At 50.9% G+C, this 22,954-nt stretch overlaps 1 protein-coding gene across 1 annotated transcript; it reads left to right on the top strand.

Annotated features, from left to right (window-relative positions):
• The first annotated feature begins 1,361 nt into the window (after positions 1 to 1,361).
• FANCA (FA complementation group A) lies at positions 1,362 to 22,896 on the top strand. Its single transcript, XM_038148402.1, has 26 exons — positions 1,362 to 1,407; positions 2,162 to 2,268; positions 3,134 to 3,206; positions 3,363 to 3,505; positions 3,807 to 3,902; positions 5,549 to 5,622; positions 6,573 to 6,688; positions 7,304 to 7,386; positions 7,823 to 7,856; positions 10,107 to 10,173; positions 10,838 to 10,950; positions 11,555 to 11,631; positions 12,114 to 12,255; positions 12,760 to 12,893; positions 14,226 to 14,336; positions 14,730 to 14,825; positions 14,909 to 14,968; positions 15,700 to 15,788; positions 16,215 to 16,275; positions 16,368 to 16,417; positions 17,444 to 17,520; positions 19,378 to 19,482; positions 19,955 to 20,097; positions 20,544 to 20,614; positions 21,694 to 21,793; positions 22,651 to 22,896. The coding sequence occupies exons 1-26, from the start codon at positions 1,368 to 1,370 to the stop codon at positions 22,852 to 22,854; spliced, it is 2,466 nt and encodes an 821-aa protein (XP_038004330.1). The 5' UTR covers positions 1,362 to 1,367; the 3' UTR covers positions 22,855 to 22,896.
• The last annotated feature ends 58 nt before the right edge of the window (positions 22,897 to 22,954 follow it).

The raw sequence follows: 22,954 nt of genomic DNA, 5'->3' as shown, positions 1-22,954 counted from the left end.
ATCTGCAGCTGACACCAGCTTGCAGATGGCATCGGGGGTTAGGGTGACTCGGGAGCTGCTGCACTGTGTCTCTCTGCTCCCGGCTGGGGGAGCAGGATGGCTAGCTCGGGGGGGTTAGGGCGACTCGGGAACGTGACCTGGCCAGGGGTCCCAGAGTCGGTGGGATCCCATGCCACTGTCCATGCTGGATCCGTGCTGGATCTGCCGGCACTGCCGGGAAGTTCTCCCGGCTCCTGGCATCATGTGCTGCTGACTCACACCCAGCACTGCAATAAACCATCCACGGCCAACCCAGCAGGAGCCGCTTCCTGGTGCTGGACGCACCCCGGGGACTTCATCTTTCTACCAAGCCATGGTGGCCAACAGCAGCGGCTCATCCTCAGGAAGGATCAGTTCAGAGGGAATCGGAAATCCCCCCCCAAAAAATCGAAAATCCCTCTGGGAATTCTGCTCTGCTCCCTGTCAAACTTTGTGGCCATTCAGGACCTAAAGAGATCTGAGGAAAAAGGGGGGCAGGGGTTTTGGACAAGAGATGGAGGGCCAGGACAAGGGGAAATTACTTCACACTGCCAGAGGGCAGGACTAGATGGGATATTGGAAGGAATTCCTGGCTGTGAGGGTGCTGAGGCCCTGGCACAGGTGCCCAGAGCAGCTGGGGCTGCCCCTGGATCCCTGGAAGTGTCCCAGGCCAGGCTGGACAGGGCTTGGAGGAACCTGGGACAGTGGAAGGTGTCCTTGCCATGGCAGGGGGTGGGAGTGGATGAGCTTTAAGGTCTCTTCCAGCATAAACCATTCCCTTTCAATCCAAACCATTCCGCAATTCCATTATTTATTCTCCCAGCAGCGCTGGTGATTCATCTCTTTGGGAATTCCAGCCACTGTTATCCCCTTCCCTGGGTGGGATCAGGGTCAGCAGCATCCTCAGGGCTCAGAACTGGCAGGATTGGAGCTCCCCACACACTCCACAGGCAGTGCGGGGCGGATCCCCTCACCGTGCCCACACACTCCACAGGCAGTGCGGGGCGGGTCCCCTCACCGTGCCCACACACTCCACAGGCAGTGCGGGGCGGATCCCCTCACCGTGCCCACCGCCCGTGTCTCCCCACGCCCCCCGTGCCCCGCTCCCGCCGCTCCCGCCGCCCTTCCCAACATGGCCGCGCCCCCCTCAGCCGCCACAGACCGGGAGGCAGGGGGCGGGACCACGCGCGACAGGGGGCGGGACCACACCGCGCTTCCAGCCAATGGGCAGAGGCGGCGGGCCGGGCGCGGCACGGCCTCTACTCCCTTCCAGCCAATGGGCTCGGCGGGCCGGGCCGGCGGCAGCCAATGGCGGCGCGGGCTGGCGTGGCGGGAAGCGGCGGCCCGCGATGGCGGGCGCGGGCGGGAGGAGCTGGCGGCACCTGCTCGGTACGTGTGGGCTGAGGCGGGCCCGGGGCGAGCTCCGCGCCGGGCGCTCCCCGCGGGGACAGCGAAGGGGACGGGGGGGGTGTGAATGTCCCCCCTCTGCCTTCGTACAGCCCTTCTCTTTCCCTGCACACACCCCTCTCTCTGTCCCGCTCCATGCATCCCGCTCTGCTTTCCTCAAAGCCGCCGTGCCTCAGCACACAACATCTGCCCTCGTACACCCCAATCCCCGCCCTCATGGCCCCCATACCTCGGCACACAACATCTGCCTTCACACACCCCAATCCCTGCCCTCATGGCCCCCATACCCTGGTACACATCTGCCCTCATACATCCCCCAATCCCCGCCCTCATGGCCCCCATACCCTGGTACACATCTGCCCTTGTACACCCCAATCCCTGCCCTCATGGCCCCCATACCCCCAGACACAACATCTGCCCTCCTACATCACTCTCCCCGCCCTCATGGCCCCCATGCCCTGGTACACATCTGCCCTCGTACACCCCAATCCCTGCCCTCATGGCCCCCATGCCCTGGTACACATCTGCCCTCGTACATCCCCCAATCCCTGCCCTCATGGCCCCCATGCCCTGGTACACATCTGCCCTCGTACATCCCCCAATCCCTGCCCTCATGGCCCCCGTGTGTTTTCCTCCCTCACACCCCGTGGTGCCCTCATCCTCGGCAGCAGGAGCGGGAGTTGGTTTTGGGGTGCTCTGGGCACACGCTGCTCAATAAACCCAAACTTGTCAGCAGGGAGAGGCAGGAAGAGGAGAAGCCCCTTTGGGAGCGCAGAGGAGCTCCAGGGAGCGGCTCTGCGGCTGCTGGATCAGCACCAGAACCTGGCTGACCTCCTCCTGGAGGTAGGAATGGGACAGCTCAGGGCGCTGAGGCCCGGCTGGGGCAGGGGGAGAGCCCAGCTGCAGGTGGGTGCCCCCGGCTGTGGAGTCAGTGTCCCAGGAACACAGTGTCCCATGGTACGTGGGGAGAAAAACCTGCAGCGCAGGAGTAAGGTGAAGCTGAAAGCTCTGTGTTGCAGAAATGGGGTTGTTAGCCCTTCTCCATCCGTGTTTTACAGACTAAAAATGGCTGAGCGTGGTTTGGGTTTGGGACAAAGGGAAATCCAGCACGTTTTCCTTCGAGTCAGAGCGGGCTTCTTGTGAATCTAAGGGAGACAATTCAGAAGAGACTTGGCTTTTCTCTGAATTACCAACCACATCTGGCTGACATGACTGTCCTCATGACAGCCTTGTCTTGAGCCACTGTTGTGATTCCTCCCTCTCCTCACACACTGATTTTACAGTTACAACAGAAAATGCAAATATTTCCCATAGTTCAGGATCTGTCTTTCTCTAGAGAATATTTCACTTTATAAAAAGAAAAAGGGGATTTAACTAGAAAATGATCCTACATTTGGACATGTTTCATCAAATATTTATGGCCACATGGCTTCACAGAAAGATAAGGATTATGGACATTCTGCTCCTGGAGCTGCTGCTGAGCTGTTTGGTCCCTGAGGATGAGGAACTTTGACCTGTATCTCCTTTTTTTATGCATAAACTGACAATCACTAAACACACATCTCTTGTAAGGTGAAATCTGTGCTTTTCCACTCCCACCTGGGAGCTTCGTGTTAATTTCACTTCAGTTGCTCCAGCAGTGCAGGGATAGGTTTGTCAATGTGTGTGACAGACATCTAAGAGTTTCAAGGTCTTATTTGATTTCCAGGTGGGAGATTCAGCCGAGCCAGGTGTGCAGGATGGGGCAGAGCATCGGGGAGTGTCACCAGAGTCATTTCTAGGTGAGCCTCTTCCAGGCCTGATGTGGGGAAGATCAATATTGAATTTTTGCCTTCATGTGCAACCCCAGTCTTACTTTCTTTTCATTCTTCTGGTCTCGTGGTCTTGTTTCTTGCTCGCCTGGTGATGACAGTCTTGTGCTGTGCTGTTTTGTTTAGCCTCTGTTCTGCAGGAGCAGGCCTCAAAACTGGGGGTGCCCACAGCGACCTTGGCAGCCAAAAATGCCGTTGCCAACGTGGAGCGGATCTGCCAGGATTCTGCCAGCCCCTCAAGAGCCCCGCTGCTGAACTCTGACCAGAGAGTAAGGGGAGAGCTTTATCTTCAATTAGCAACCCAACAGCACTGCTAGGTTTCACTTTAAGCCCAGTTTATCTGCTCTGATTAAGCCCCAAACACGAGCGGACAGTTATTCACTGAGGTGTTGAATTTGCTTGCAGATGTACAAGATAAATAAGAAGAGAAGTTTAGGCCTTTCCCCTGAATTCCCTCCATCATCTGACCCTTTAAAAAAGCAGCAAACAGGGTAAAACAACAAATTGCTTTTCTGAGAGCGTGTTACTCACAAAGGGAATTATTTCTGCTTCATTTCTGGGTGATGCCAGAAGAGGTTGACCTGCTTGCTTCAGACTGTGAAGGATTTGCTGGCAAACAACATGTTCTGTCGCTCCCTCTTCTGCCAGGAAATGTGGAAAATGAAGGTGAGAACTCATGGAGAAGCACTGTGGTGTTACACACCATGAGGATTCCTCCATGGGATGTGGCATCTCTGAATTCCTGAGAATGACTGGTTCTCCTGACCTTCCAAAAGCTGAATTACACATGGTGGGATTTTTTGCTTGTTCTGTTTAGTTCAGTGAGAACTTCCTTGTCTCTGCAGTGGGATTTGCTTTTACAACTCAGTTGAGGTTTGGGATTATTTGAATTATTGGAAACTGCCACAAAAGGTCACTGACAGCACCGTGGTGATCAGGTGCTGCTTTTGGGGTGCTCCCCAGGTCCAGTGCAGAAACTCCCAGCTGACTGTGGGGTGACACAGGCCCAGAGCCCTTCGTGTGCTTTGCCAGCAATATTCCAAGTGTCTTTGGCATCCTGGCTCTCAGCTTTGTTTACCTGGGAATGGTGATAAGACAAAGTGAGGTCACAGAGAAAGAAACCAGATAGCAGATAACAGCTTGTGCTGCCTGACATGGGATGTCTTGATTTCATTTGGGTGTATTTTGTGGAGACAAGAGGTGCTGTGAGTGGAGTCAAGGGCTTTTTATGAGTGGGAGGGTTCTGATTCCTCACTGCTCTCCTGGGGAAGGAGGAAAGGCTGATCTGGCCAGATAAGGGGCTGTGCTCTGGTCTCAGATATCCTCTCCTGAGCTGAAAATAGAGCCTGTGTGTTTCACAGGCTGATTAGGATCTCCTGGTCCCGGGGCAGACATGGGGATAAGGCAGAGATAGCTGTAACTGAGGGTGTTATAGTAAGAACTAGGTTGTGAAGACAAAGCATGTGGGTGACTTTGGGGTCAGGGTGTGAGGCAGCTGCTGGTCATGGCACAGAGCTCCCGGGGCTTTGGCTTTTCCCCGTGCCCAAGGCTCCCAAATGCCTCTTCCTTCTCAAGGTGGGAAGGTTTTGTGGAGGTGTTGGTTCTGCCTGGAATGATCAGAAGCTGCTGCTGCTGCACCTTTCCCCTGCCAGGTGCACCTGCAGTGCTGCTCTGCTGGCCCAGGACTCCCCTGGCCGTGCTGTTCTGGGCAGGAGCTGGGAGGGATGCTGCAGGGCAGCAAGTGGATCCACACGGGAGCAGTGCCCGCTGCCTGGTGCAGACTTCTGTTCATTTTCCCTTGGTGTCCATCAGCCTTTCTGCCTGGATGATTGCAGAGCCTCTCCCTGTGGTCTCCTGCAATCCCAGCTCTGTTGGGACATGGACTTGAGAGCGGCAGCCTTGTTCCACAGGGACTAATAAACAGCTGACAGACTGAAAGACAATTCTGTAATCTGGATCTGGATCTGCATTAGCAAAACCTGAAACTCAGTCGTGTTACCTGTTTCCTGGGGTATCCCTGCTCCTTTAAATCTGCAGAATCAGCATTATACCAGAGGGGAAAGATGAATGTATTCATTACTTGTACATGAAAATTTAAAACAATGATGCATCCACAACCCTAAACCACCCAAAATTTCTAGAAAATACAATCTCTCATCACCAGCTATTTGCCGCGTTGTCGACTTTAAATTTTAACAACTGCTGGACAGTTGGAATAAACAGAATTCAGCTTTACTTCTCATGCATCATGTGCAATAGCCAAGTGTGAAGTGCCCAGTGCGGGCTGTGACCTGCTGGTGACATGTCCCCAGGAGCCCCCGGTGCTGGAGGCCGTGTGGCAGCTGCACAGCGGTGACATCGCGGGCCTGGCCGAGCTGCTGGAGAGGTGAGCGGGGCTCTGGGGGGCTGCACATGTAGCTGATCTCCTGAAGCCTGCTGGAGCATAATCAGGGATTAGTCATGAGTGTTCTGGACTGAGGATATTGTCAGGTGCTGACCAGGGATCAGATTAGCAGGATTTAGGAGCTGCTCTGGGCTTGGGGGTTACTCTGGGGTAATTATCCCAGTTTAGTGCTGTGGCTCCTTGGGGACCACCACCTGGACTCCAGAAAAGGTCTTGCTCTGCACCTTCACAAAATCTTACACTTTTTTGGTCTGGCAGAGCTAATCTCCAGAGGATTCTTAGTCTTAGAATTTTGGGTCTGTGTTTTTTTGCCCCCCAACAAGTGTCCAAGACCAGCTTGGGCATGGCTTGGAGTAACCTGCTCTAGTGAAAGGTGTCCCTGCCCAAGCAGGGGGTGGAACACAATGAACATTAAGGTCTCTTTGAAGCCAAACCATTCCATTATTCCACGACAGAGCTGACAACTCACCCATTTCTGAAGTTCTGGTTGTCTCCTTATTGTGTCAAAGGAATGTCCCAGTGATTTTCTAGGCTTCTGATATTGGTTCACTTGTCTGTTCACAATGAAAGCAATTTAAGGGACCCAAAGGCATAGATTAAGAATTCTATTTATTTTTTTGAAGCATTTATATCTGAGTGTCTTAGAAATTGGAACTGAAATTCTTCTAGCAGAGCTTTACCAATGGAAACTTTCATGTCAGGGATGAGGAAATACTTGGATGCACAATTTCACCCACATTTTTCCTTTGCATGTGTGTGTTGTGGGGCCTTTTATAAAGCAAATAATATAAAAAGCAACTGTTGGTAAAGCAAGTGTGCTGGTCCAAATTAAATAAAGGAAGTGGCACATTTAGGGCAGAGTGCACAAGTGGAGACAGCCAAGCCTTACAGAAAGCAGGAGGGATTGAGCTGGGGGTGCTTTTGTGTTGCAGGAGCCCAGCAGGCCCAGCAGCAGTGGAGTGGCTCTGCAGCAGCCTCCGTGGCCTCTGTGAGCAGGCTGGGGACATCTCCTGTGGGGACACGGAGCTGGCACAGAGAATTCTCTCAGGCAAGGCCCCGGGCTGGGTGCAGGGCAGAACCTCAGAGGTGGAACAATGCAGGCCTGACTTTGTGTTTCCTTACCTCATTTCTCTGGGGAATATGTTTTTTGTATGTTTGGCAAATTTAGCAAATTTTCTCCCACTAAAAAATGATCGGTTTGAATTTTTCCATCCCTTGGAGTTATGGTAACTCAAGAAAGTGTAGTTGTGAGGGGTGTGGTTCAGGGGTGACACACTGGCGCTGTGACACTCTGCAAAGTCCCAGAGAGATTTAGGGCCAGAAATATTTCAGAGTTCCATATCTCCCCTGTCAATTTCTATTATTTATTTTCTTAGATTAGTTAGGAAAAAATCCCTCCAGTGTCTGAGTGTGGAGCAGTTCAGTGGTCAAGTACAGCCCCTCTGAGTTCTGCAGAGGTCGTGGAGAACAACTGCAAATCCTTTAGACTTGATAATCCTTGAAGTTCTGGGTTCTTTTTTCCTGGGAATAATTTTACCCCAGGACAGTAAATGATTGCTGTTAGTGGAGGCTTTTCAGAGTCTGTTGGGACAGCTGGGAGGGGAAGGAGCAGGTGACCTGTGTGCAAAGGGGATGCTGGAACACCAGTTCCTTCTTTTTGCAGACTTTGCCATCGTGTTCCTTCAGAATGGCTTTGAGCAGGCTTCGGAGCTGGGAAGGAAGGTGGAATTCCAGAAGGTTGCCTACGTAAGGACAAAATGAACCTGGCTGCAGGTGGTGCTTTAATAAAGCAATTCCATTGATCTCTGGCTCTTGCTGAGTACAAACAACTCAGGGCTTGGAGCTGCAAGGAGAGGGTGCTGGCACAGCTGCAGGAGTGGGGGAAATGCTGAAACCAGAATTGAGACTTTTTTGTATGGAGAGTTGCTCCAAGGTGGCACGTCAAGGGGTTTTTAACTCCCTTGCACCTGGAGTGCTTGGGTGTTCCATTTGAATATGAGACATGGAATGCTGTAAGGTTGGCAAGTGCTGCCCTTCTGTCTCTTTTATCTGTTCTGTTGCAGAGCCTAGGGTCAACGTGAAGCTTTAAGAGGGACAAAACTCTTTGAGTCAATTTACTTTTTCTGCATTGAACTGCAGCCCTTTGAAACTCTAAATCCATTAATTTGTCAATTTTGAACAGATCTGCCGTGCTGTCTTACAGAGAATGCTGGCGTGTAAGTATGGCTGTGATCCCAGCTCTGTGCAGCCACTGCTGTCTCCCAGACTTCTGTTCCTTGCTCACTGCTGAATCCCTAAGGAGAAATCCTTTGCCTGGCTGCTTTGTCTGTGCTGTTGTGCATAATATTTATGTCACTGATTTTATTTGCCTCTGCTTTCCCTGTTGTTCCCCTAAAGTGTCTCCAGACACTGCAGATAATTTCTTGCCTTTTATGCTACTTTTTTTTCTGCTCCCAGCTGTAACATCATATAGATACCTGACCCGATTTCCTGATTTTTAACAGGTTTGCTTGGAAGCAGGTGGAGCACGGAGGTTAGGCCAGGATCAGCTTTGCTGCTTAGATTTATTTTTCCTGCCTAGCAAATGAAACTTTGAGTCGGCAGCGCTGAGCTCTTTTGCTGACTCACCGTTTGGATTTGCAGGCCAGTGTTTTCTGAAACCTCTCTTTTTGTGCTGAGCCAAGGCATCTGGTGTAGGTGTGTAGTCTTTAAACACCAGTGTTCATGAGCTGCAACGTGCCTGCCCTGGCCTGAGCTGCCCCGGTGCCTCTGCTGAGGGCTCAGCGCAGCCTGCTTTACCAGCAAATCCCGATGCAGGAAGGCTAAACATGCTCACACGGGGGGTTATTTTTGTCCTGTATCACGGCTGATCCTCACGGGGAGATGCTGTACCTGCTGCCGTGTCCCACACCCCTGGCTGGTGTCACCTGACAGTGCAGCTGCTGCCACTCCTGTCTCCTTAGTGACGGAGCTTCCCGCTTGCCTTGCTGGCACGTCTCCTGCTCGGTGCTGCTGCAGAGGCTGCTGCTTTCTCTCTGCTGTAAGGTGACCCCGTCCAGGCCAGGGCACCTCCCCTGCGTCCCCGTGTGCACTGCCAGCCCCATCCCTTGCCCCAGGTCTCGCAGGGAGCGCTGGCTGTACGCTGAGGTGCTCACGGACCTTGTGAGTTCTTCTAGAAAGGGAAAGCTGCAAGAGAAGAGCTTTATTATTTAATATGCACCAATCCCATCTCAGGTGGCCCTTTAACAGTTGAAAACCAGCCCTTCCCAGCAGAGGAGTAGTGATTTTGGAGGAGGAGGAGCAGGCTGTTGGCAGGCAGACAGGAGTCTGCATCCTGCTCTTCATTTGCCCTTCCCCTTTGCGCAGCCTGCCTGCCTGCCTGCAAAATGCATTACAGCAGGTTTATGTAAGGTATTTTATTAGTCCACACTTTTGGGTCACCTCTGAGGGGTCCCGCTTCATTAATCTTTGGAGAACATTAGGATTTTTAATGTAAAAAAATCCCTATTACTGAAGACCTTCACAGGAGGAGAAGGACAGGCTGGGAGCAGCATGGGAGCAATGTGTTCACTGAAATGATCTGGCAGCGTTGAGCTGCTGTGCCTGAAGATAAGCTGAGTTTATCTCCTTTGCTTTATTCTCCCCTTCTTAACCTTAAAGTGTTCCTCAGCAGGAGAGGAGAGTGTTACATCCCGAAGCTGTGGTGGCGCGTGAGGGACGTCTGCTTCGCTGCCCCTGCTCAGTAAATTTTCTTTCCAGGGTTTTTTTTTCCCTTAACGAAATGATTTGAATACACAAACCAAGCTCCTTTAACAGTGGAAAGAGGAGGGTTTTCAAGGCAGGGCGGCACAAAGCAGAAGTGCTGCTGCAGCAGACTGCAAAGCAGAGGGTTTCCCAGTCTGTGGGCTCGGGAGGTGTGGGCTGATCATCATCGCCAAGACAACGCGCTGCGCAGGCTGCCAACCTGTTTGATCTCTGCCCGTCGTTTTGGGGCAGATGGAGCTTTTGAAGGAATTCCTGCATATGCAAATGGAACATTACAAACTCGTGGCCCTCCCCCAGCCTGCCCTTTGTCTGGACCGTGGTTTGCAGGGTGCTTAATTCAGCTTGTGCCAATCCCTGCCCACAGACAGGCTGCGCGATGCTCGCACTCACACGCAGCCATTAGGGCTGGCTTCGGAAATGAAATACTGATTTGCATGCATTTTTAGATGGCTTCATTATTAGCATGTTCTTGGGAAGGTTTTTAAATTGGTTCAAGGTCAGTGGTAATAGTTTCTGAGTCCCTGTGTCACTTTGAAGAAAAGCTGGTAAGAATTTAGCCCTGCTGAGTGGCTCCTGCACATTTCCCTGGCGGGGTCACCTTTGTAAAGGGGCACAAATTGCTCGTTCCTGTTAATTCCCATGTGGGCTTGAGTGTCACAGTTCTTTTCTCATTGGGTTTTTTTGTGTGTTTTGGGGTCCAGGGGTGCTTGATGCTGTTGGTAAAGAGAAGCAGGAAGATGTTTCCATGGTGCAAGCTGTGAGGTTCTGGTAAGAAACGTTCCAGGCAGTGTCAGGAGGAGGTTTTTATCCACCCTTGCACTTCTTACTGAAATAGGAGCAATGCTGTGGGGTGTTTTTTACTTATTTACACACACACCCACCTCTCCCAGTGCTATTTGTGCTTGGTGTTCTCCTCTAATAAAATATGTGCAGACAAAAGTACTTGTAAAAAAGATAAGGGCCAGGTAGGAAAGTGGATTCTGGCAGTGCTGGAGCCAAACCTGGACCTCTTGTCATGCCAGAAATTCCCCATCAGGTTTCCTCACTGCTTCTGAGCAGAAACACCTGGAAGGTGAAATCATCTCCAACTCCTGCTTCCAAACTTGTTTTATTTAACTGCTTTGTATATGTCACCTTCAGCCCATGCAGGGATACCCCTCAGACTCACATTTAGTCTGATGGCTACGTAGTGTTGAGTAACCATTAATTGTTTTTTTTTTAAAAAATACATACCAAAAAGTGTATCTTTGTGGCAATTTGAGAAGATGGGTGTAGAATAAAAATCAGTCATCCCCCCTATGCTGCACCTGGTTGTTCCAATTTCATCAGCAGCTGGTGGATCATGTATTATCAGTACCTGGCTGATCATAATGAAGCAGTGCCTGGCTGATCAGCTGGCTGACACTTTCTGCCATCTCCTTGTCCTTTGCAGGCTGAATGTGTTCAACGTGTCCCTGTATGGAAGCGTGGCTCACCCGGATTCCTTGAGGCAGTTTTTCAGGCACACCCTCACCGAGGTTCTCACCTACAACCCCGTGCTGAAAGGTGGGAATGGCCAGGGACAGGGCTCTCCAGGTGTGTCCAGAGCTCTGTCCCACACCGAGTGGGACCCAGAGCCAGAGCAGCCTCCAGGCTTCTCAGCTCCTTCCTGGGGTCTGTATAGGCAGGGTGCCAAATCAGGCAAAAAAAGTCATCTGAGGGTCGTAGCTCAGGAGAAAATTTTGGGCAGAAAAGTTCTAACCCTGGATCAGTAATTGTGAAGCTTGATGTTTTTGGTAAGAAATATGTTTGAACTCTGAAATCTACTGTAAAGTCCCCAGGAGCTGTGATCTGGAGCTGCTTGTCTGTTGTGTGGGAGAGCTGTGTCATTGCTGGCTCCCAGATGAAAGAGGTTAATGAGGGAAAAGCTGATTCCTTGCTGATTCTCTGTGCCTGTGCCATGTCAGCTACGCAGGCGGGGTCACAAAAACAGCTCTGGGGTGACAGTGCCACAAAGGAATGGCCCAGTCCTTGTGCCACAGCCCGTGTTCCAAAGACTGATGGGAGACAGAGTTCCACAGGGCCGTTTTTAATGGCTGCACAAGGGAAACCTGTGTGTTTTGGGTGTGTTGTAAATCCTGCTGCTGAAGTTTTCTTTTTGTGGGTGCAGTGTCTGATGCCATCCAGAAGCAGAAGGAGTGGAGCTTTGCCAGGACTTCTCCCCTGCTTACGGCTCTGTATCGCAAGGTACCTCTGCCTGGGGTCGCTCAGAGAACTGGGTGATGTTGGGTTTATTTCCACTGGAAAACCTGAAACCAGATTATTGGAAATCAGTGCAACATTGCCCAGCTGCAGAATCCAAACCAATCACCAGCTCTGGGAGGAGGAAGCATGGAAGAAAAGAACAGCAGTGGTTTTTGCTAGTGCAAAACAATTAATGAGAGCAAAGATGCTGATTGGAGATGTGGATTTTCACTGGTACAGTGAATGTGGAGATGTGAATTTTCACTGGTACAGAGTGAGACATGAGTTCTGAAAGAATGGGAATTTTACTGTTCATTGTAGCTGGTGCTGGTTCCAGTCCAGGCTGACATTTGGGCCTGGGAAGCTGATCCAAAAGCTGCAGGACAGCTCGATAAAGCCAGAGAAAAGCCTGTCACTCTTGTGTGTAGCCCCTCTTTCTTGTGGCTGTATGTCCTAGCTAACAGGGACTGCCATCACTCCTCCAGCTGTTGGTGGCATTCAGTGTGAAGGAATCCATCTGCCAGCTGCAGCAGGTCCTGGAGACCCACGAGGTGAACTGGCAGCACGTCCTGTCCTGTGTGTCCACGCTGGTGGTGTGCCAGGCTGAGGCTGAGCAGCTCTTCAAGGGTAGGTGGGCACTGCCAGCCTGGGGTGGGAGCAGGGGACTCAGCACAGGGGCTGCCTGCACAGGGGTTCCTCATGGAGCAGAGCAGCAGGACAGGACATCTGCTTTCCCACTCAGACTTCCCCTGTCCATGGTGATGTGGATGCCAGGCCTCGTGCTGCCACTTCTCAAACACTGTGTAGAGCCCAGGGTGGTGGTTTGATAATTACCTTCATCATTAATTGGTGGAGTGATTACTGAACCTTACTTCTAGCTCACCTTTGCTAGCAGAGCTTGTTTGTGAGAATTCCTTACTAATTATCCCAGTGCTGGGCTCCCTGCAGGGAATCCAAGTGTGTTTGACAGTTGAAAGTGCATTAAAAAATAAAACCAGACCCCAGAGGTCCTCCAGGCTGCAGTGCATGTCCTGCCTCATGTTTTGCCACAGATATTTGTCTTCATTTACTGCAGAATATCCAGCACTGTTGTCAGGAGCAAAGTGTGAGGTTATTGTTTTATGTTCCTAGATCTTCTGAGCCATCTCCTGCTAAAGGCCTTTGGGAATTATGACATGGAAAATATGATCACTGCGTTCCTGCTGGCTCGTCAGGCTGCTCTGGAGGGCCCTGCTGTCTTCATGCCTTACTCTGAGTGGTTTAAGGTGAGACTGAGTGAGGCCTGGCTGGTGAGCTTTGTTTTAATTGTGTCAGGGAACCTGTGCATAAGGAATGTTCTGCTGTGTGGAGAGAGCCTTGTCCCAGACAGGATAACCAGGAATGAGAAAGGGGAAGAAAAATAAAAAGAAAAGTACAAGGGATTGTACTGATATTAGGAACAATTGAATATTTATTACTTCCTTTGTGTCTGCAAAGAATAAATTTATTTGGTTTTTCCCCAGTTTGGTTTTCCCTCCTTTCATCTTTGAAGTCCACCTTGCCTGTTGTAGTTATTTGCTAGGAATGCAGACACGTAATTCCTGTTATTATCATCACCTTGGATGGATTTCAGTGTCTTGATAAGCAGCACTGTTGTCATTGCCTAAGTTGGGGGTTGTGGCAGAGGAAGCGTTCCTGTTTCCTGGAGGTTTGCATGCAGCTGTAATTGCTGTGTTTGACCTTACAGATAATTGGTTGTTGCTTTTAACTGTGAACAGGTGGGTATTTTAGGGATGCAAATCTCCACGCAAATCCAACCTGGAAATTCCTTTGTGTGAGTTTGCAAATCTAAGCTGAGCTTTGGCTGATAGAGTGTCCAGGAGGTACCAGAAGGTAAACTGGTTGTGTTCTCTGTAGTCTCAGACTGGTTGTTTTCCTTAGAATGCCCAGATAAACCTGTGTAGAGACCTGCAGATTTGTGGTTCCCTCATGAATATCAATCTTTTTGTGCATCTCAGAGTTGCTTTGTTTGAGTGTTCTCATGGCAGCAAACTTCCACAGAGACTTCTGTAAATCACCATGGTCCAAGGGAGCCAGGCTGGGATGGCTGGGGGTGCTCACCTGGAGAGGAGAAGCTCCAGGCAGAGCTCAGAGCCCCTGCCAGGGCCTGAAGGGGCTCCAGGAGAGCTGCAGAGGGACTGGGGACAAGGCATGGAGGGGCAGAACACAGGGAATGGCTCCCACTGCCAGAGATCAGGGATAGATGGGGTATTGGGAAGGAATTGCTGGCTGTGAGGGTGGGCAGGCCCTGGCACAGGTGCCCAGAGCAGCTGTGGCTCCCCCTGGATCCCTGGCAGTGTCCAAGGGCAGGTTGGATGGGGCTTGGAGCAGCCTGGGACAGTGGAAGGTGTGGCAGGGGATTGGATCTTGGTGGTCTTTAAGGTCCCTCCCACCCAAATCATTCCATGATTCTATGAACTTTCTCTGGAGACTTTTCTCCAGGAAGGTTCTGCTGACAGAAATGAGATGTTTGGGATTGGTGTGCTCGGTTAGGGCCCTGCTTGGATGAGGATTCTCTCCACACTGAAAGGCTCTCTTGCCATGTTCCCCTGATTCAGGCTTCCTTTGGGAATGCTGGTGGCCACCACGGGAGCAGTAAGAAATCTCTGGTCTTCCTCTTGGAGTTCCTGTCAGAGCTGGTGCCCTTTGAAGCTGCGCCCTACCTGAAGGTGAGCAGGTGCTGCCAGAGATGGTTTTGGGTCCAGAGCTGCCCCAGAGTCACTGCCCTTGTGCCTTTCAGTAGGTTCAGCTCATTATAAATGTTGTCATAGTAATTGCATTTCTTCTGGTTCATTATTCAAACCCTTTTCTTCCTGCAGTAAGGAAGGACAAGATTATTTCATTGATGGGGAGAATTCCTTTCATGGAATTAAGTTTGAGCACTTCACTGATTTTCTTTGTTGGGAAAAGTTATGTCAGTTGCCATGAAAATGATTGCCCCTTGGCCAAGCAATAACACCTTCTTTGGGGAGTATTTGAGGTGACCATTAGTGAGAATGAGTTAGAATTTTACCTGGGTTTCTGTAAGAATGGCAGACCTGGTTGTGGCTCTCCCGTTCCAGGTGCACATCATGTTCCCACCCTTTGTGCCCAGCAAGCACCGCTCCCTGCTCCTGGAGTACATCACCCTGGCCAAAACCCGCCTGGCCGACCTCAAGGTCAGGAAAGATGTCAGAAGAGCTCTTTCTGGGTCTGTCAAACCCGGCTGGGTGTGACCACCTGCACCTCTGACCTCCCACAGGTGGCCATAGAGGACATGGGGCTCTATGAAGACCTCTCTGCCCCCGAGGAGGCCTTGCAGGTACTGCTGCTCTGTCTCCCAGATCTCTCATCACCACGTCCCTTTCCCTCTGGAAAAGCACTGAGGTTCTCAACCTCCCTGCCCTTCCAAAGCTGACTGTGCTGCCAAGGCTCCAGCTCCAAAACTCCAGAGGTTTTGGTGGCCATAAATACAGAATCTCCTCAGTTTTCATGAAAGCTGGAGTCACATTTTATAGGTAGATTTATTATTTTCAGTGGAGCACCCCATCTCTGTGGTGTGGGACCAAAGTGTGGGTATTCAAAGGAGATTTGGAGGTGGATTCTACACTCTGTGATTCATGATAAATTTTGGGTAACAACAATAATTTATAAGGAAGTGTTTGGCTTTATCATTCCTTCTTACATTTCGATCAGAGGAAGAAGCCTCACTTACATGATTGCATTAAACACAGGCTGGAGGCAGGGTAGCTGAATATAATACAAGAAACCCCGTCCTGTGATGAACTCACAGGCATATGTGAGGATTTAATTTAATTTTTCAAAGTCTGGTCTGGTTGTCAGTTGAGAAACTTGTTGCAGCTTGAGGTGTCTTACAACTCAAACGAGAGAAACCCGGGGTGTCAGTGCCTCTGCCTGCAGGCACAGGCTGGAAGAGGAGATGATGTGTCTTAATCCACAGTGAAATAGAATCACAATAAAGCACATTCAGAGCAGAAAAGGTAAGTTCATCATCACCCTTGGTGTCTCACATCTTTCTCCTGTGTGAGGCAGCCCCAGGCCCAGGCTCTCCGTGATGTTGAAAAGGCCCTTCAGATATTTGAAAACACCAGGAAGATCCCAACCTCTGTGATAGAAGCCAGGTACTGTGTGCTTCTCAGCCCCTCCTGGGCTTAGCTGGAAGAATAATAATAACAACAACAATAATTGTAGAAGCCAAGTCTGAATCAAAGTAAGGAAACAAGAAAAATTGAGGATGTGAGCAAGGGAGGTTTGGGGAAGTTCTTCCCACATCCTGAGGAGTCATCTCAATAGAGGATATTTGTGGGGAGAGTGAAAAGGCACACTCCCCTGTGCAAAAGAAGTCCAAAATGATTACAATAAAAAGCAAAATGAAAGAAATGAAAGAAATTAAAACCCATTGGCTAATCTGAACCTGGTTTGTCCGTGGCTATTCACGTTAACCATGAACATGTTGTATTTGCAGGAGCTAAATTAACTCCTGAGGTGTGGGGATGGCACTTTGGACCTTTGGCATTGTTAATACTTTGCTCTGTTTATTTTCTCAGCATTTTCAGACGACCATATTACACTTCCTGGTTCCTTCCAGCTCTGCTCAGGCCCCGTGTGGTCAGTACTTGGCTTTTTTCTCTGCCCCTCCCATTAGCTGTGTCTTTGCACACAGATAATTTGCCCCTGACCTGCCTTTTCCTCTCTTGCAGCTCCCTAAAACCCCAGATGGGCGCATGGCTTTTATAGACTCCTTAAAGAGGTATTCACACGTCCCAGTGCTGTTTTCTGTGCTGCTGGGCTTTCTTTTTGGGACATTTGGTATCAGATTATCAGAGGCTTTGACACCCTGGTTACAGCCAGCCTCTTGGCAGGGCTTGGTGGCTTGCAGGTTGTGCATGGAGGAGCATTGCTGTGTTGTCTTCAGGTGTGTAATTAGTCCTCTGGCCACTGTGAAATCATTATTTAGGAGTCCCTCTGGCTCCAGGCCAGGTACATTTTTATGCAAATCTTGAAGGATACAGCTGAATATAAATTTTCCCCAGGAATAGGAGCTCCCTCTTTGGAAGGGGATTAGAGGGGAGTGAAAGATGAGACTTTAATGTCTGCTAATGCTCAAGGGGCACCAGGGTGATGCCTCAGGAGGACACAGCTCCTCTCAGGACTCCAGCTTGCCCTGCCTGCATGCTTAAAAGTGCTTTTCTGCACTGCATTGCAGCTTTAGTTTACATCCAGTAGCTCCTCTGTAACCTCTCATGGAGGAAGAATGTTTGCAACACTGCCTGCAAATGAGGTGCTTGGCCCTGCCTTGTCGTTCCAGTCTGGCCCTAAAATTAAAGGCTGGATCATTTAGTGAAATTAAAGTTGTGAGGGAAGCAGCTGGGTTCTGAGGAGCCCCATGGGATGCTCTTAGCAGAGAGTGCCTGCCCTGCAGAGAGGAGGTCACACCTTGGTCTCAGCACGTTCATGCTTTACATCTGAATGTTGCATCTCACAGCTCACACTCTTATGGGATCTTAGACATCAACTAGATATGAAACAGGCATTAAAAGATTAATTAATAACATGAACAGTATTGGGTTTGTGTGTGCCACACGTGTGCAATGCTTGCTGTGAAAGCCCTGGGTAGAAATCTCTGCCCCTCATGTCGGATGATTAAAAATGCTTCAGATGCTCTTTCTGCTTCAGAGTCCCTCTAATTACATTTCATAGAAGGGCTGCTGCTTGTGCTTATTTAATAAAGACAGTTTGTGGTTATGCAGGGTAATAAATCTCTTCTTTTTCACAGAGCTGACAAAATACCTTCAAACTTGTACTCCACATACCTGCAAGCCTGTCATGCCATGAAAGAGAAGGTGTCGCAAGGTAAAAAATACAACATTTACTTATGGATCAATGTGAAATGGTAATTTTTCCACTGCTGCCCTCCTGAATTGAAAATTTTCAAAGATTTATGGCTGAATAGGTATTTAATCCATATAAGTAAGCGTTAAGCCCTTTATGTTGTGTTGAGGTGTTAAATTTTTACTCCTGCAATGACTTTTTCTGCCAGCCCTGCCTGGGTGGGATTTTTGCAGTGCCTGGGAGCCCTGTGCTGTGCTGAGGCTGCAGATGCTGCCTGAGCCTGAGCTGGCTGAGTTCCACCCCCAGGACCTTTCCATGAATCAGCGTTTGCAGCCTGAGCTGCTCAGCCCGGGCTGGGAGCTGCTGTGCTGGGAGCCTGCTGTGCTGATCCCTGGTGCAAGGACACTTGTGCTGCCCTGGCATCCTCTTCTAAGAGGGGATTAGGGAGATCTGAGGGGCAGGAGGGGCTGGGAAAGGGATTGCAGCTCCTGCTCTGTAGGTGTTGGGGTGGGAGGCGAGCCCGGGCCCCATCGCTGCAGCTTCACTGGGCAGGATTGTGGATGTTTAATGAGGATATTTAATGAGGATATTTAATGAGCTCTGCTGCTCCTGTCAGCGAGTGGCTGCTTCAAACACACCTTCCAGGGATTTGCACACAATGCAAAGGTCAGCCTGGGCTACAGAGACGCTTCCCAGAGCGCGGTGGGGAGAATTTCGGATTCCTGCTCTGACTGTGAGATCGACGTGCAGCCGAGCCCTGCTCGGGGCCTCTGGGGCCTCCTGGGGATGCTGTGGCTGCAGAGGCGAGGCAGAGCTCAGAGCTCCCCGGGCACCGCAGATGGGCTGGGCTGGGCCGGGCTGGGCCGGGCTGGGCTGGGCGGGAACTGCGGGGTGGATCCCTGCAGGGTGGGATAGGATGGGATGGATCCCTGGTGGGATGGGATGGATCCCTGCAGGCTGGGATGGATCCAGATGGATCCCTGATGGGCCGGGATGGATCCCTGCAGTATGAGATGGATCCCTGCAGTATGGGATGGATCCCTCCCTGCTGGCATGGACCCGCAGGATCCCGGCAGCCCCGCGGGGTCCCTGCGCTGCCGCTGACCTCCAGCAGCGCTTCCCGCGTCCTGTGCCGCCCTCCTGAGCAGCCTGAGCCGTGTCCCCTCCTGTCCCTGTGCCCTGCCCCATCCCCGGGCTCGGCTCACGGCCGGGATTCAGGGCAGGACTGAGCTCTGGGCAGCCCCAAACCTCCCTGCCAGTGCTGGCTCTGGCACACGCAGGTGGCTCAGCGGGCTCCCAGCCCCTGGTTTTACAGCCAGTACCAATGTCAGCCTTTGCTATTTGCAGGTCTTGCTGCTGGGGGATTTATTCCTGGCCCCTGTAGAGGAAGCTGTTCCTGCCAAACAAACTCTTGGGGGGGTTTTGGGGCTGTGGCAGTCGCTGGTGGCATCTCTTTCTAGTGGGAAAAGGAATTTCCTTTTATTCCTTCTCTTAAACAAGAAGGCAGAGTAGCCTGGGACATCTGGAGAAGCTGATGCTGTATCCAGGCTGTAATGCCTGTCTCTGCATTCCAAGCCTGACTCCAGTCCTGAGGACAGCAAATGTTTCTGTGAGGGGCAGAGCTAATGGAAGTGGGAAGAAAACTCTGAAAACAAAACTTTTTTGCCTCTCATCTTTAAAAACCGAATTCCTTTTTTCAGCTAGGCATAAACCCATAAATTATTAATTAAATAGCACCTTCAGAGTGTAAAAACAAAGCTCTGTGTGTGGCAGACTGACAGTTTGGGGTTTTGTTGGAGCTTCAGGAAAAGTAAATTCTGCTTCTGCAGAAGGTGCAGGCAGAGATTGCTGAATGCATTTCCTCTCCCCCTTGTCCAGATGACTCCAAGGCAGAGCCCAGCCATCCCAAAGAGCCTTTGGAGCAGCTGAAGGCTGAACTGGCTGAGCTCAGGACTCTGGTTGTGGACCAGGCTCAGTGGGAAGGTAGGAGGGAGTTCTGCTCCTTGACTGTCCCAAAAGCTGCCTGAATGAAGTGTGGCTGGTGCCAGAGGCGCAGCAGGAGTTACTGCCACTGGCACCTGGAGCTGGCAATCCTCCCGAGCTGGTAATCCTTCCAGCTGTGAACATGTACCTGGCAATGTCTGATGTGTTCCTGCCTCATCTGGGCCTTATCTTTGTGATAATCACACCAGTCTCTCTGCCCCACTCCTGGGGCTCACCTGGTGCCCCCTTTGGAGAGCATTTTCCCCTCTGGTGTGAAGGCTGCTCCTGAGGTGTGTTGGCAATCATATTGGTAAAAAATGATCCACTGTGTCCCAGCCAACACCTTTTGCTTATTAAAGCTTTTCCTAACATCCTTTTGACTCCGATTAAAGTTTATATTTTGCTTTTTCTTGCTGCTGTGGGGGGTTGTAAACGTTTCACGCCTGCTGTCCTGGTCCCCCTGTCCCCGCAGAGGTGGCAGCTCAGCTGGCCGTGGTTTCAGCCGGGCTCCGCGGTGTCCTGGGGGACAGCAGCGAGGAGAATGAGGCTGCTCCTTCCAATTCCCCCGTCCAGGTGGCTGTCCCTGCCCCCGGGCTGGCACCCTGCCCCCAGAGCGTGAGTACCAGCTGGCCTGGGTGGGGCTGGGCAGGAGAATGCATCCTGGTGGGAGGTGTGGAGGCTGCTTTGTCTGCAGGAAATACATTCTCTTGTCTCCCTCATCCTGCCCTGCACTGACTCTCCTGTGTTTTAGCCACCTGGAAGTTTCTGGGTGATGGGATCTGGGGATGTTTTCTAAAAGGCTTTCCTCAACAGCCTTGCCCAGGTGTTTGTTGTGTGCTGGGGTCATTCCTGGGCTGTTATGGGCTTAATTTTCCATCCTCAGTGGCAGTGGATCTGTACAACCTGGAGTGAATCTCATTGACCAATTTGTTTCCCTGTTTTAATGTCAGGAAATGTAATATACACAAAGCAGAAAACTAGGCTCAGGCATCCAGCCTGACAAGCAGGAATTAGCAGTGTGGGGTTTGTTCCAGTTTTATTCCTGGTGCTCTTTATTTCAGGTTGTTGATCTGCTGCTGACATCATTCTGCCAAACCCTGCTAGCTGCTTCCTCTTTCAACCCTCCTGACAGGTAAGATGGGAGTCCAAGAGCAGGAGGACCAAAGCTGGGTGGTAAGCAGGATTCCAGCACTTGTGCAGGGCTGAGGAGGGGCTCTGGTGTTCACAGCCCTGGCGCCAGGCTGGCAGCTGCAGGTGCAGGGTCTGCACTCCCAGGATGATGCACTCTGAGGCACCTGAGTGAATGAAACAAGTTTCTCTGTTCCAGATCCCTTCAGCCAAGTGCCCTTTGGCTCTCTGTGCCCTGTGCCAGGGGCTGGGTGTCTCAGCCCAGGCTGGGGGATGGCAGTGGAGCCAGTCTATCCCTCTGGTGCTGGAATTCCTCCCCTGGCAAGGCCTGGGTGGGTTCTGGGCTGGCTGAGGAGCTGAGGCAGCAGTGCCTGCCCTGGAGCTGCTGCTCAGCTCCTCCTCTAGCAGAGCCTGTAAACATCATGGGCAGCATGTCAGTGGAAAATCACTTTGTTGGGCAACAAGGGCGTGCTGAGGAGCTGGCTGGGCTCCCAGCTGCCCTCCCTGAGCCTTGGCAGCCAGGGCATCCTTCCCTCTCCTGCGCTGCTCTGCCCTGGAGCAGATGAATCACTGTTAAAAGCCTGACTGAAAACTCCCTGAGACAAACACGAGTCCCAGGAAATGGTGTCTAAACACAGCTGCCACCTGGCCTCCTGTGAGGATGAGTTTTTCTGTTATCTGGGTGGGAAAATCCCCCCCTGCCCCTGCTTTACAGCAGGGCCTTGTCACAGTGATTCCTTCTTGCTTTGTGTTTTGATGCCATTTATTGCTGTGCCTCTGCCAGGCAGCTCCTCCTGTCCTTTTTGTCACCTCAGAGACCACTTTGGCCTTGTGAGACACCAACAAGGGTTTGAGATGCCATCCTTGTGGGAGGCAGGGCGCTGCTGGGGGCTCTGCAGAACCCCTGCAGGGTTCTCTGCTCAGGTACCCCACAGTGCCCCTCGCTCTGAGCCCTGGGTGGAATGATAATTGTGCTGTGTTTACAGACAAGCCTGGATCAGCTCCAGGGCGTTTAGACATTTTTAATTACCTGTTCCTGTGCTGGGCATGGATTTAATGAGCCCATGGTTTCCCCCGCTGCAGGCAGGGCCCGTGCCTCTCCCTGCTGGTGAAGATGATGTGTGGCCACAGGAATCTCCTGCCTGCACTCCTGGCCAGGCTCTGCCAGCTCATTTATCACCAGGTCAGTTTTCCAGCCAGCAATCCTGTGGAATTCCATCCTACTCCATTTCCTGAGCTGGGGGGCATGGACCTGTCCGGGCTGCACTGTGGGGGGACTTCACTGCCCTCCAGGCTTCCAAAAATACCAAAAATTCCAAAATCTTTTGGTCAGGGAGTATGGAGGTGCCCTCAGGAACATGAGGAGAATTTTTCCCCACAGCAATACTGCTTGTGGAAGGTTAATGCATTCTGAGACATTTGAACAGAAGCTAAAATAGGCAAGTTTAGGAAAGAGACAAAAGAAAAATGGCAGAATGCTTCATTCCTAAGCTTCCACGTTGAATAATTCAGTTGTAAAAATTTAAAAATAAAACCAAGATACCCCTGTCTGGGCTGCAGCAGCGCATGGTTTTGTTATTAAAGAATTGCTTGGTTTATTTCCTCTACCCTGTGATATTGCAAGGGTGAAAGTAACAGGCTGATTGATGAAATGAGCTGTCAGAGGGGCTAAAAAGCCTTGAGAATCCCCAAATCTGAATTTACAGTGAATTATTTCAGGTTCCTGTATTACAGAAACCTCCAGTTCTGCTGGGGGTTGTCTCTCACCTGCTCAATTTTTGCTGCACTGCTGGTGATCAGAAACAATGGTCTGCTCCTTCACTAGGGCTGAGTGTTTTCAGAAAGGTGTTTTGGTACAAAAAAAGGTATTTCAGAAAGCTGTTTTGGTACAAAAGGTTACAATTGTACAAGTGAAGTATTACAGTATCAAATACAGAAATTGAAAATGTTACAATGAGACAAAAGGTAAGAATTTTACCAATGAAATTTTACAAAGTTACCAAAATTATCTTTCCTGCTCTTACTTATTTTACCTTCCAGGGTCCTTCCCTCGGTGCTGCTCACATTTTAGGCCTGGCAGCTTTTGTGATCCACTTAAGTGAATGCAGAGCTTTAATTCCTGGAGTGGAAGCCAATTTTGGGGGCTCTCAGGCTGTTCCTGGGAAGGCCCTTTCTGTTTCAGAGTACTGGAGCTCCTTGCTGGTGTGCAGGACTCAAGAGTCATTTGCCTTCTGCTTGAGGTGAGATGGGGCATCCGCCCCCTCCCTGCTGCCCCAGGTTTTTGGGAGGCTGGGAAGGCTCCCCTGAACCAACCAGACCAATGAGAGTTCTTTCCTTTTCCCTC

This window comes from Motacilla alba, chromosome 11 (assembly GCF_015832195.1).
Source record: "Motacilla alba alba isolate MOTALB_02 chromosome 11, Motacilla_alba_V1.0_pri, whole genome shotgun sequence".
Classification (NCBI taxonomy): Eukaryota; Metazoa; Chordata; class Aves; order Passeriformes; family Motacillidae; genus Motacilla; species Motacilla alba.
This window is presented reverse-complemented; position numbering and strand designations above follow the sequence as displayed.

What these genes read in the sequence shown, in the direction of transcription:
- FANCA (XM_038148402.1), top strand. Translation starts at nt 1,368, where the DNA reads ATGGCGGGCGCGGGCGGGAGGAGCTGGCGGCACCTGCTCG. An exon ending in TGCTGAACTCTGACCAGAGA is followed by an intron (nt 3,506 to 3,806) that starts GTAAGGGGAGAG and finishes GGGTGATGCCAG; the next exon opens with AAGAGGTTGACCTGCTTGCT. An exon ending in GTGCAAGCTGTGAGGTTCTG is followed by an intron (nt 10,174 to 10,837) that starts GTAAGAAACGTT and finishes TGTCCTTTGCAG; the next exon opens with GCTGAATGTGTTCAACGTGT.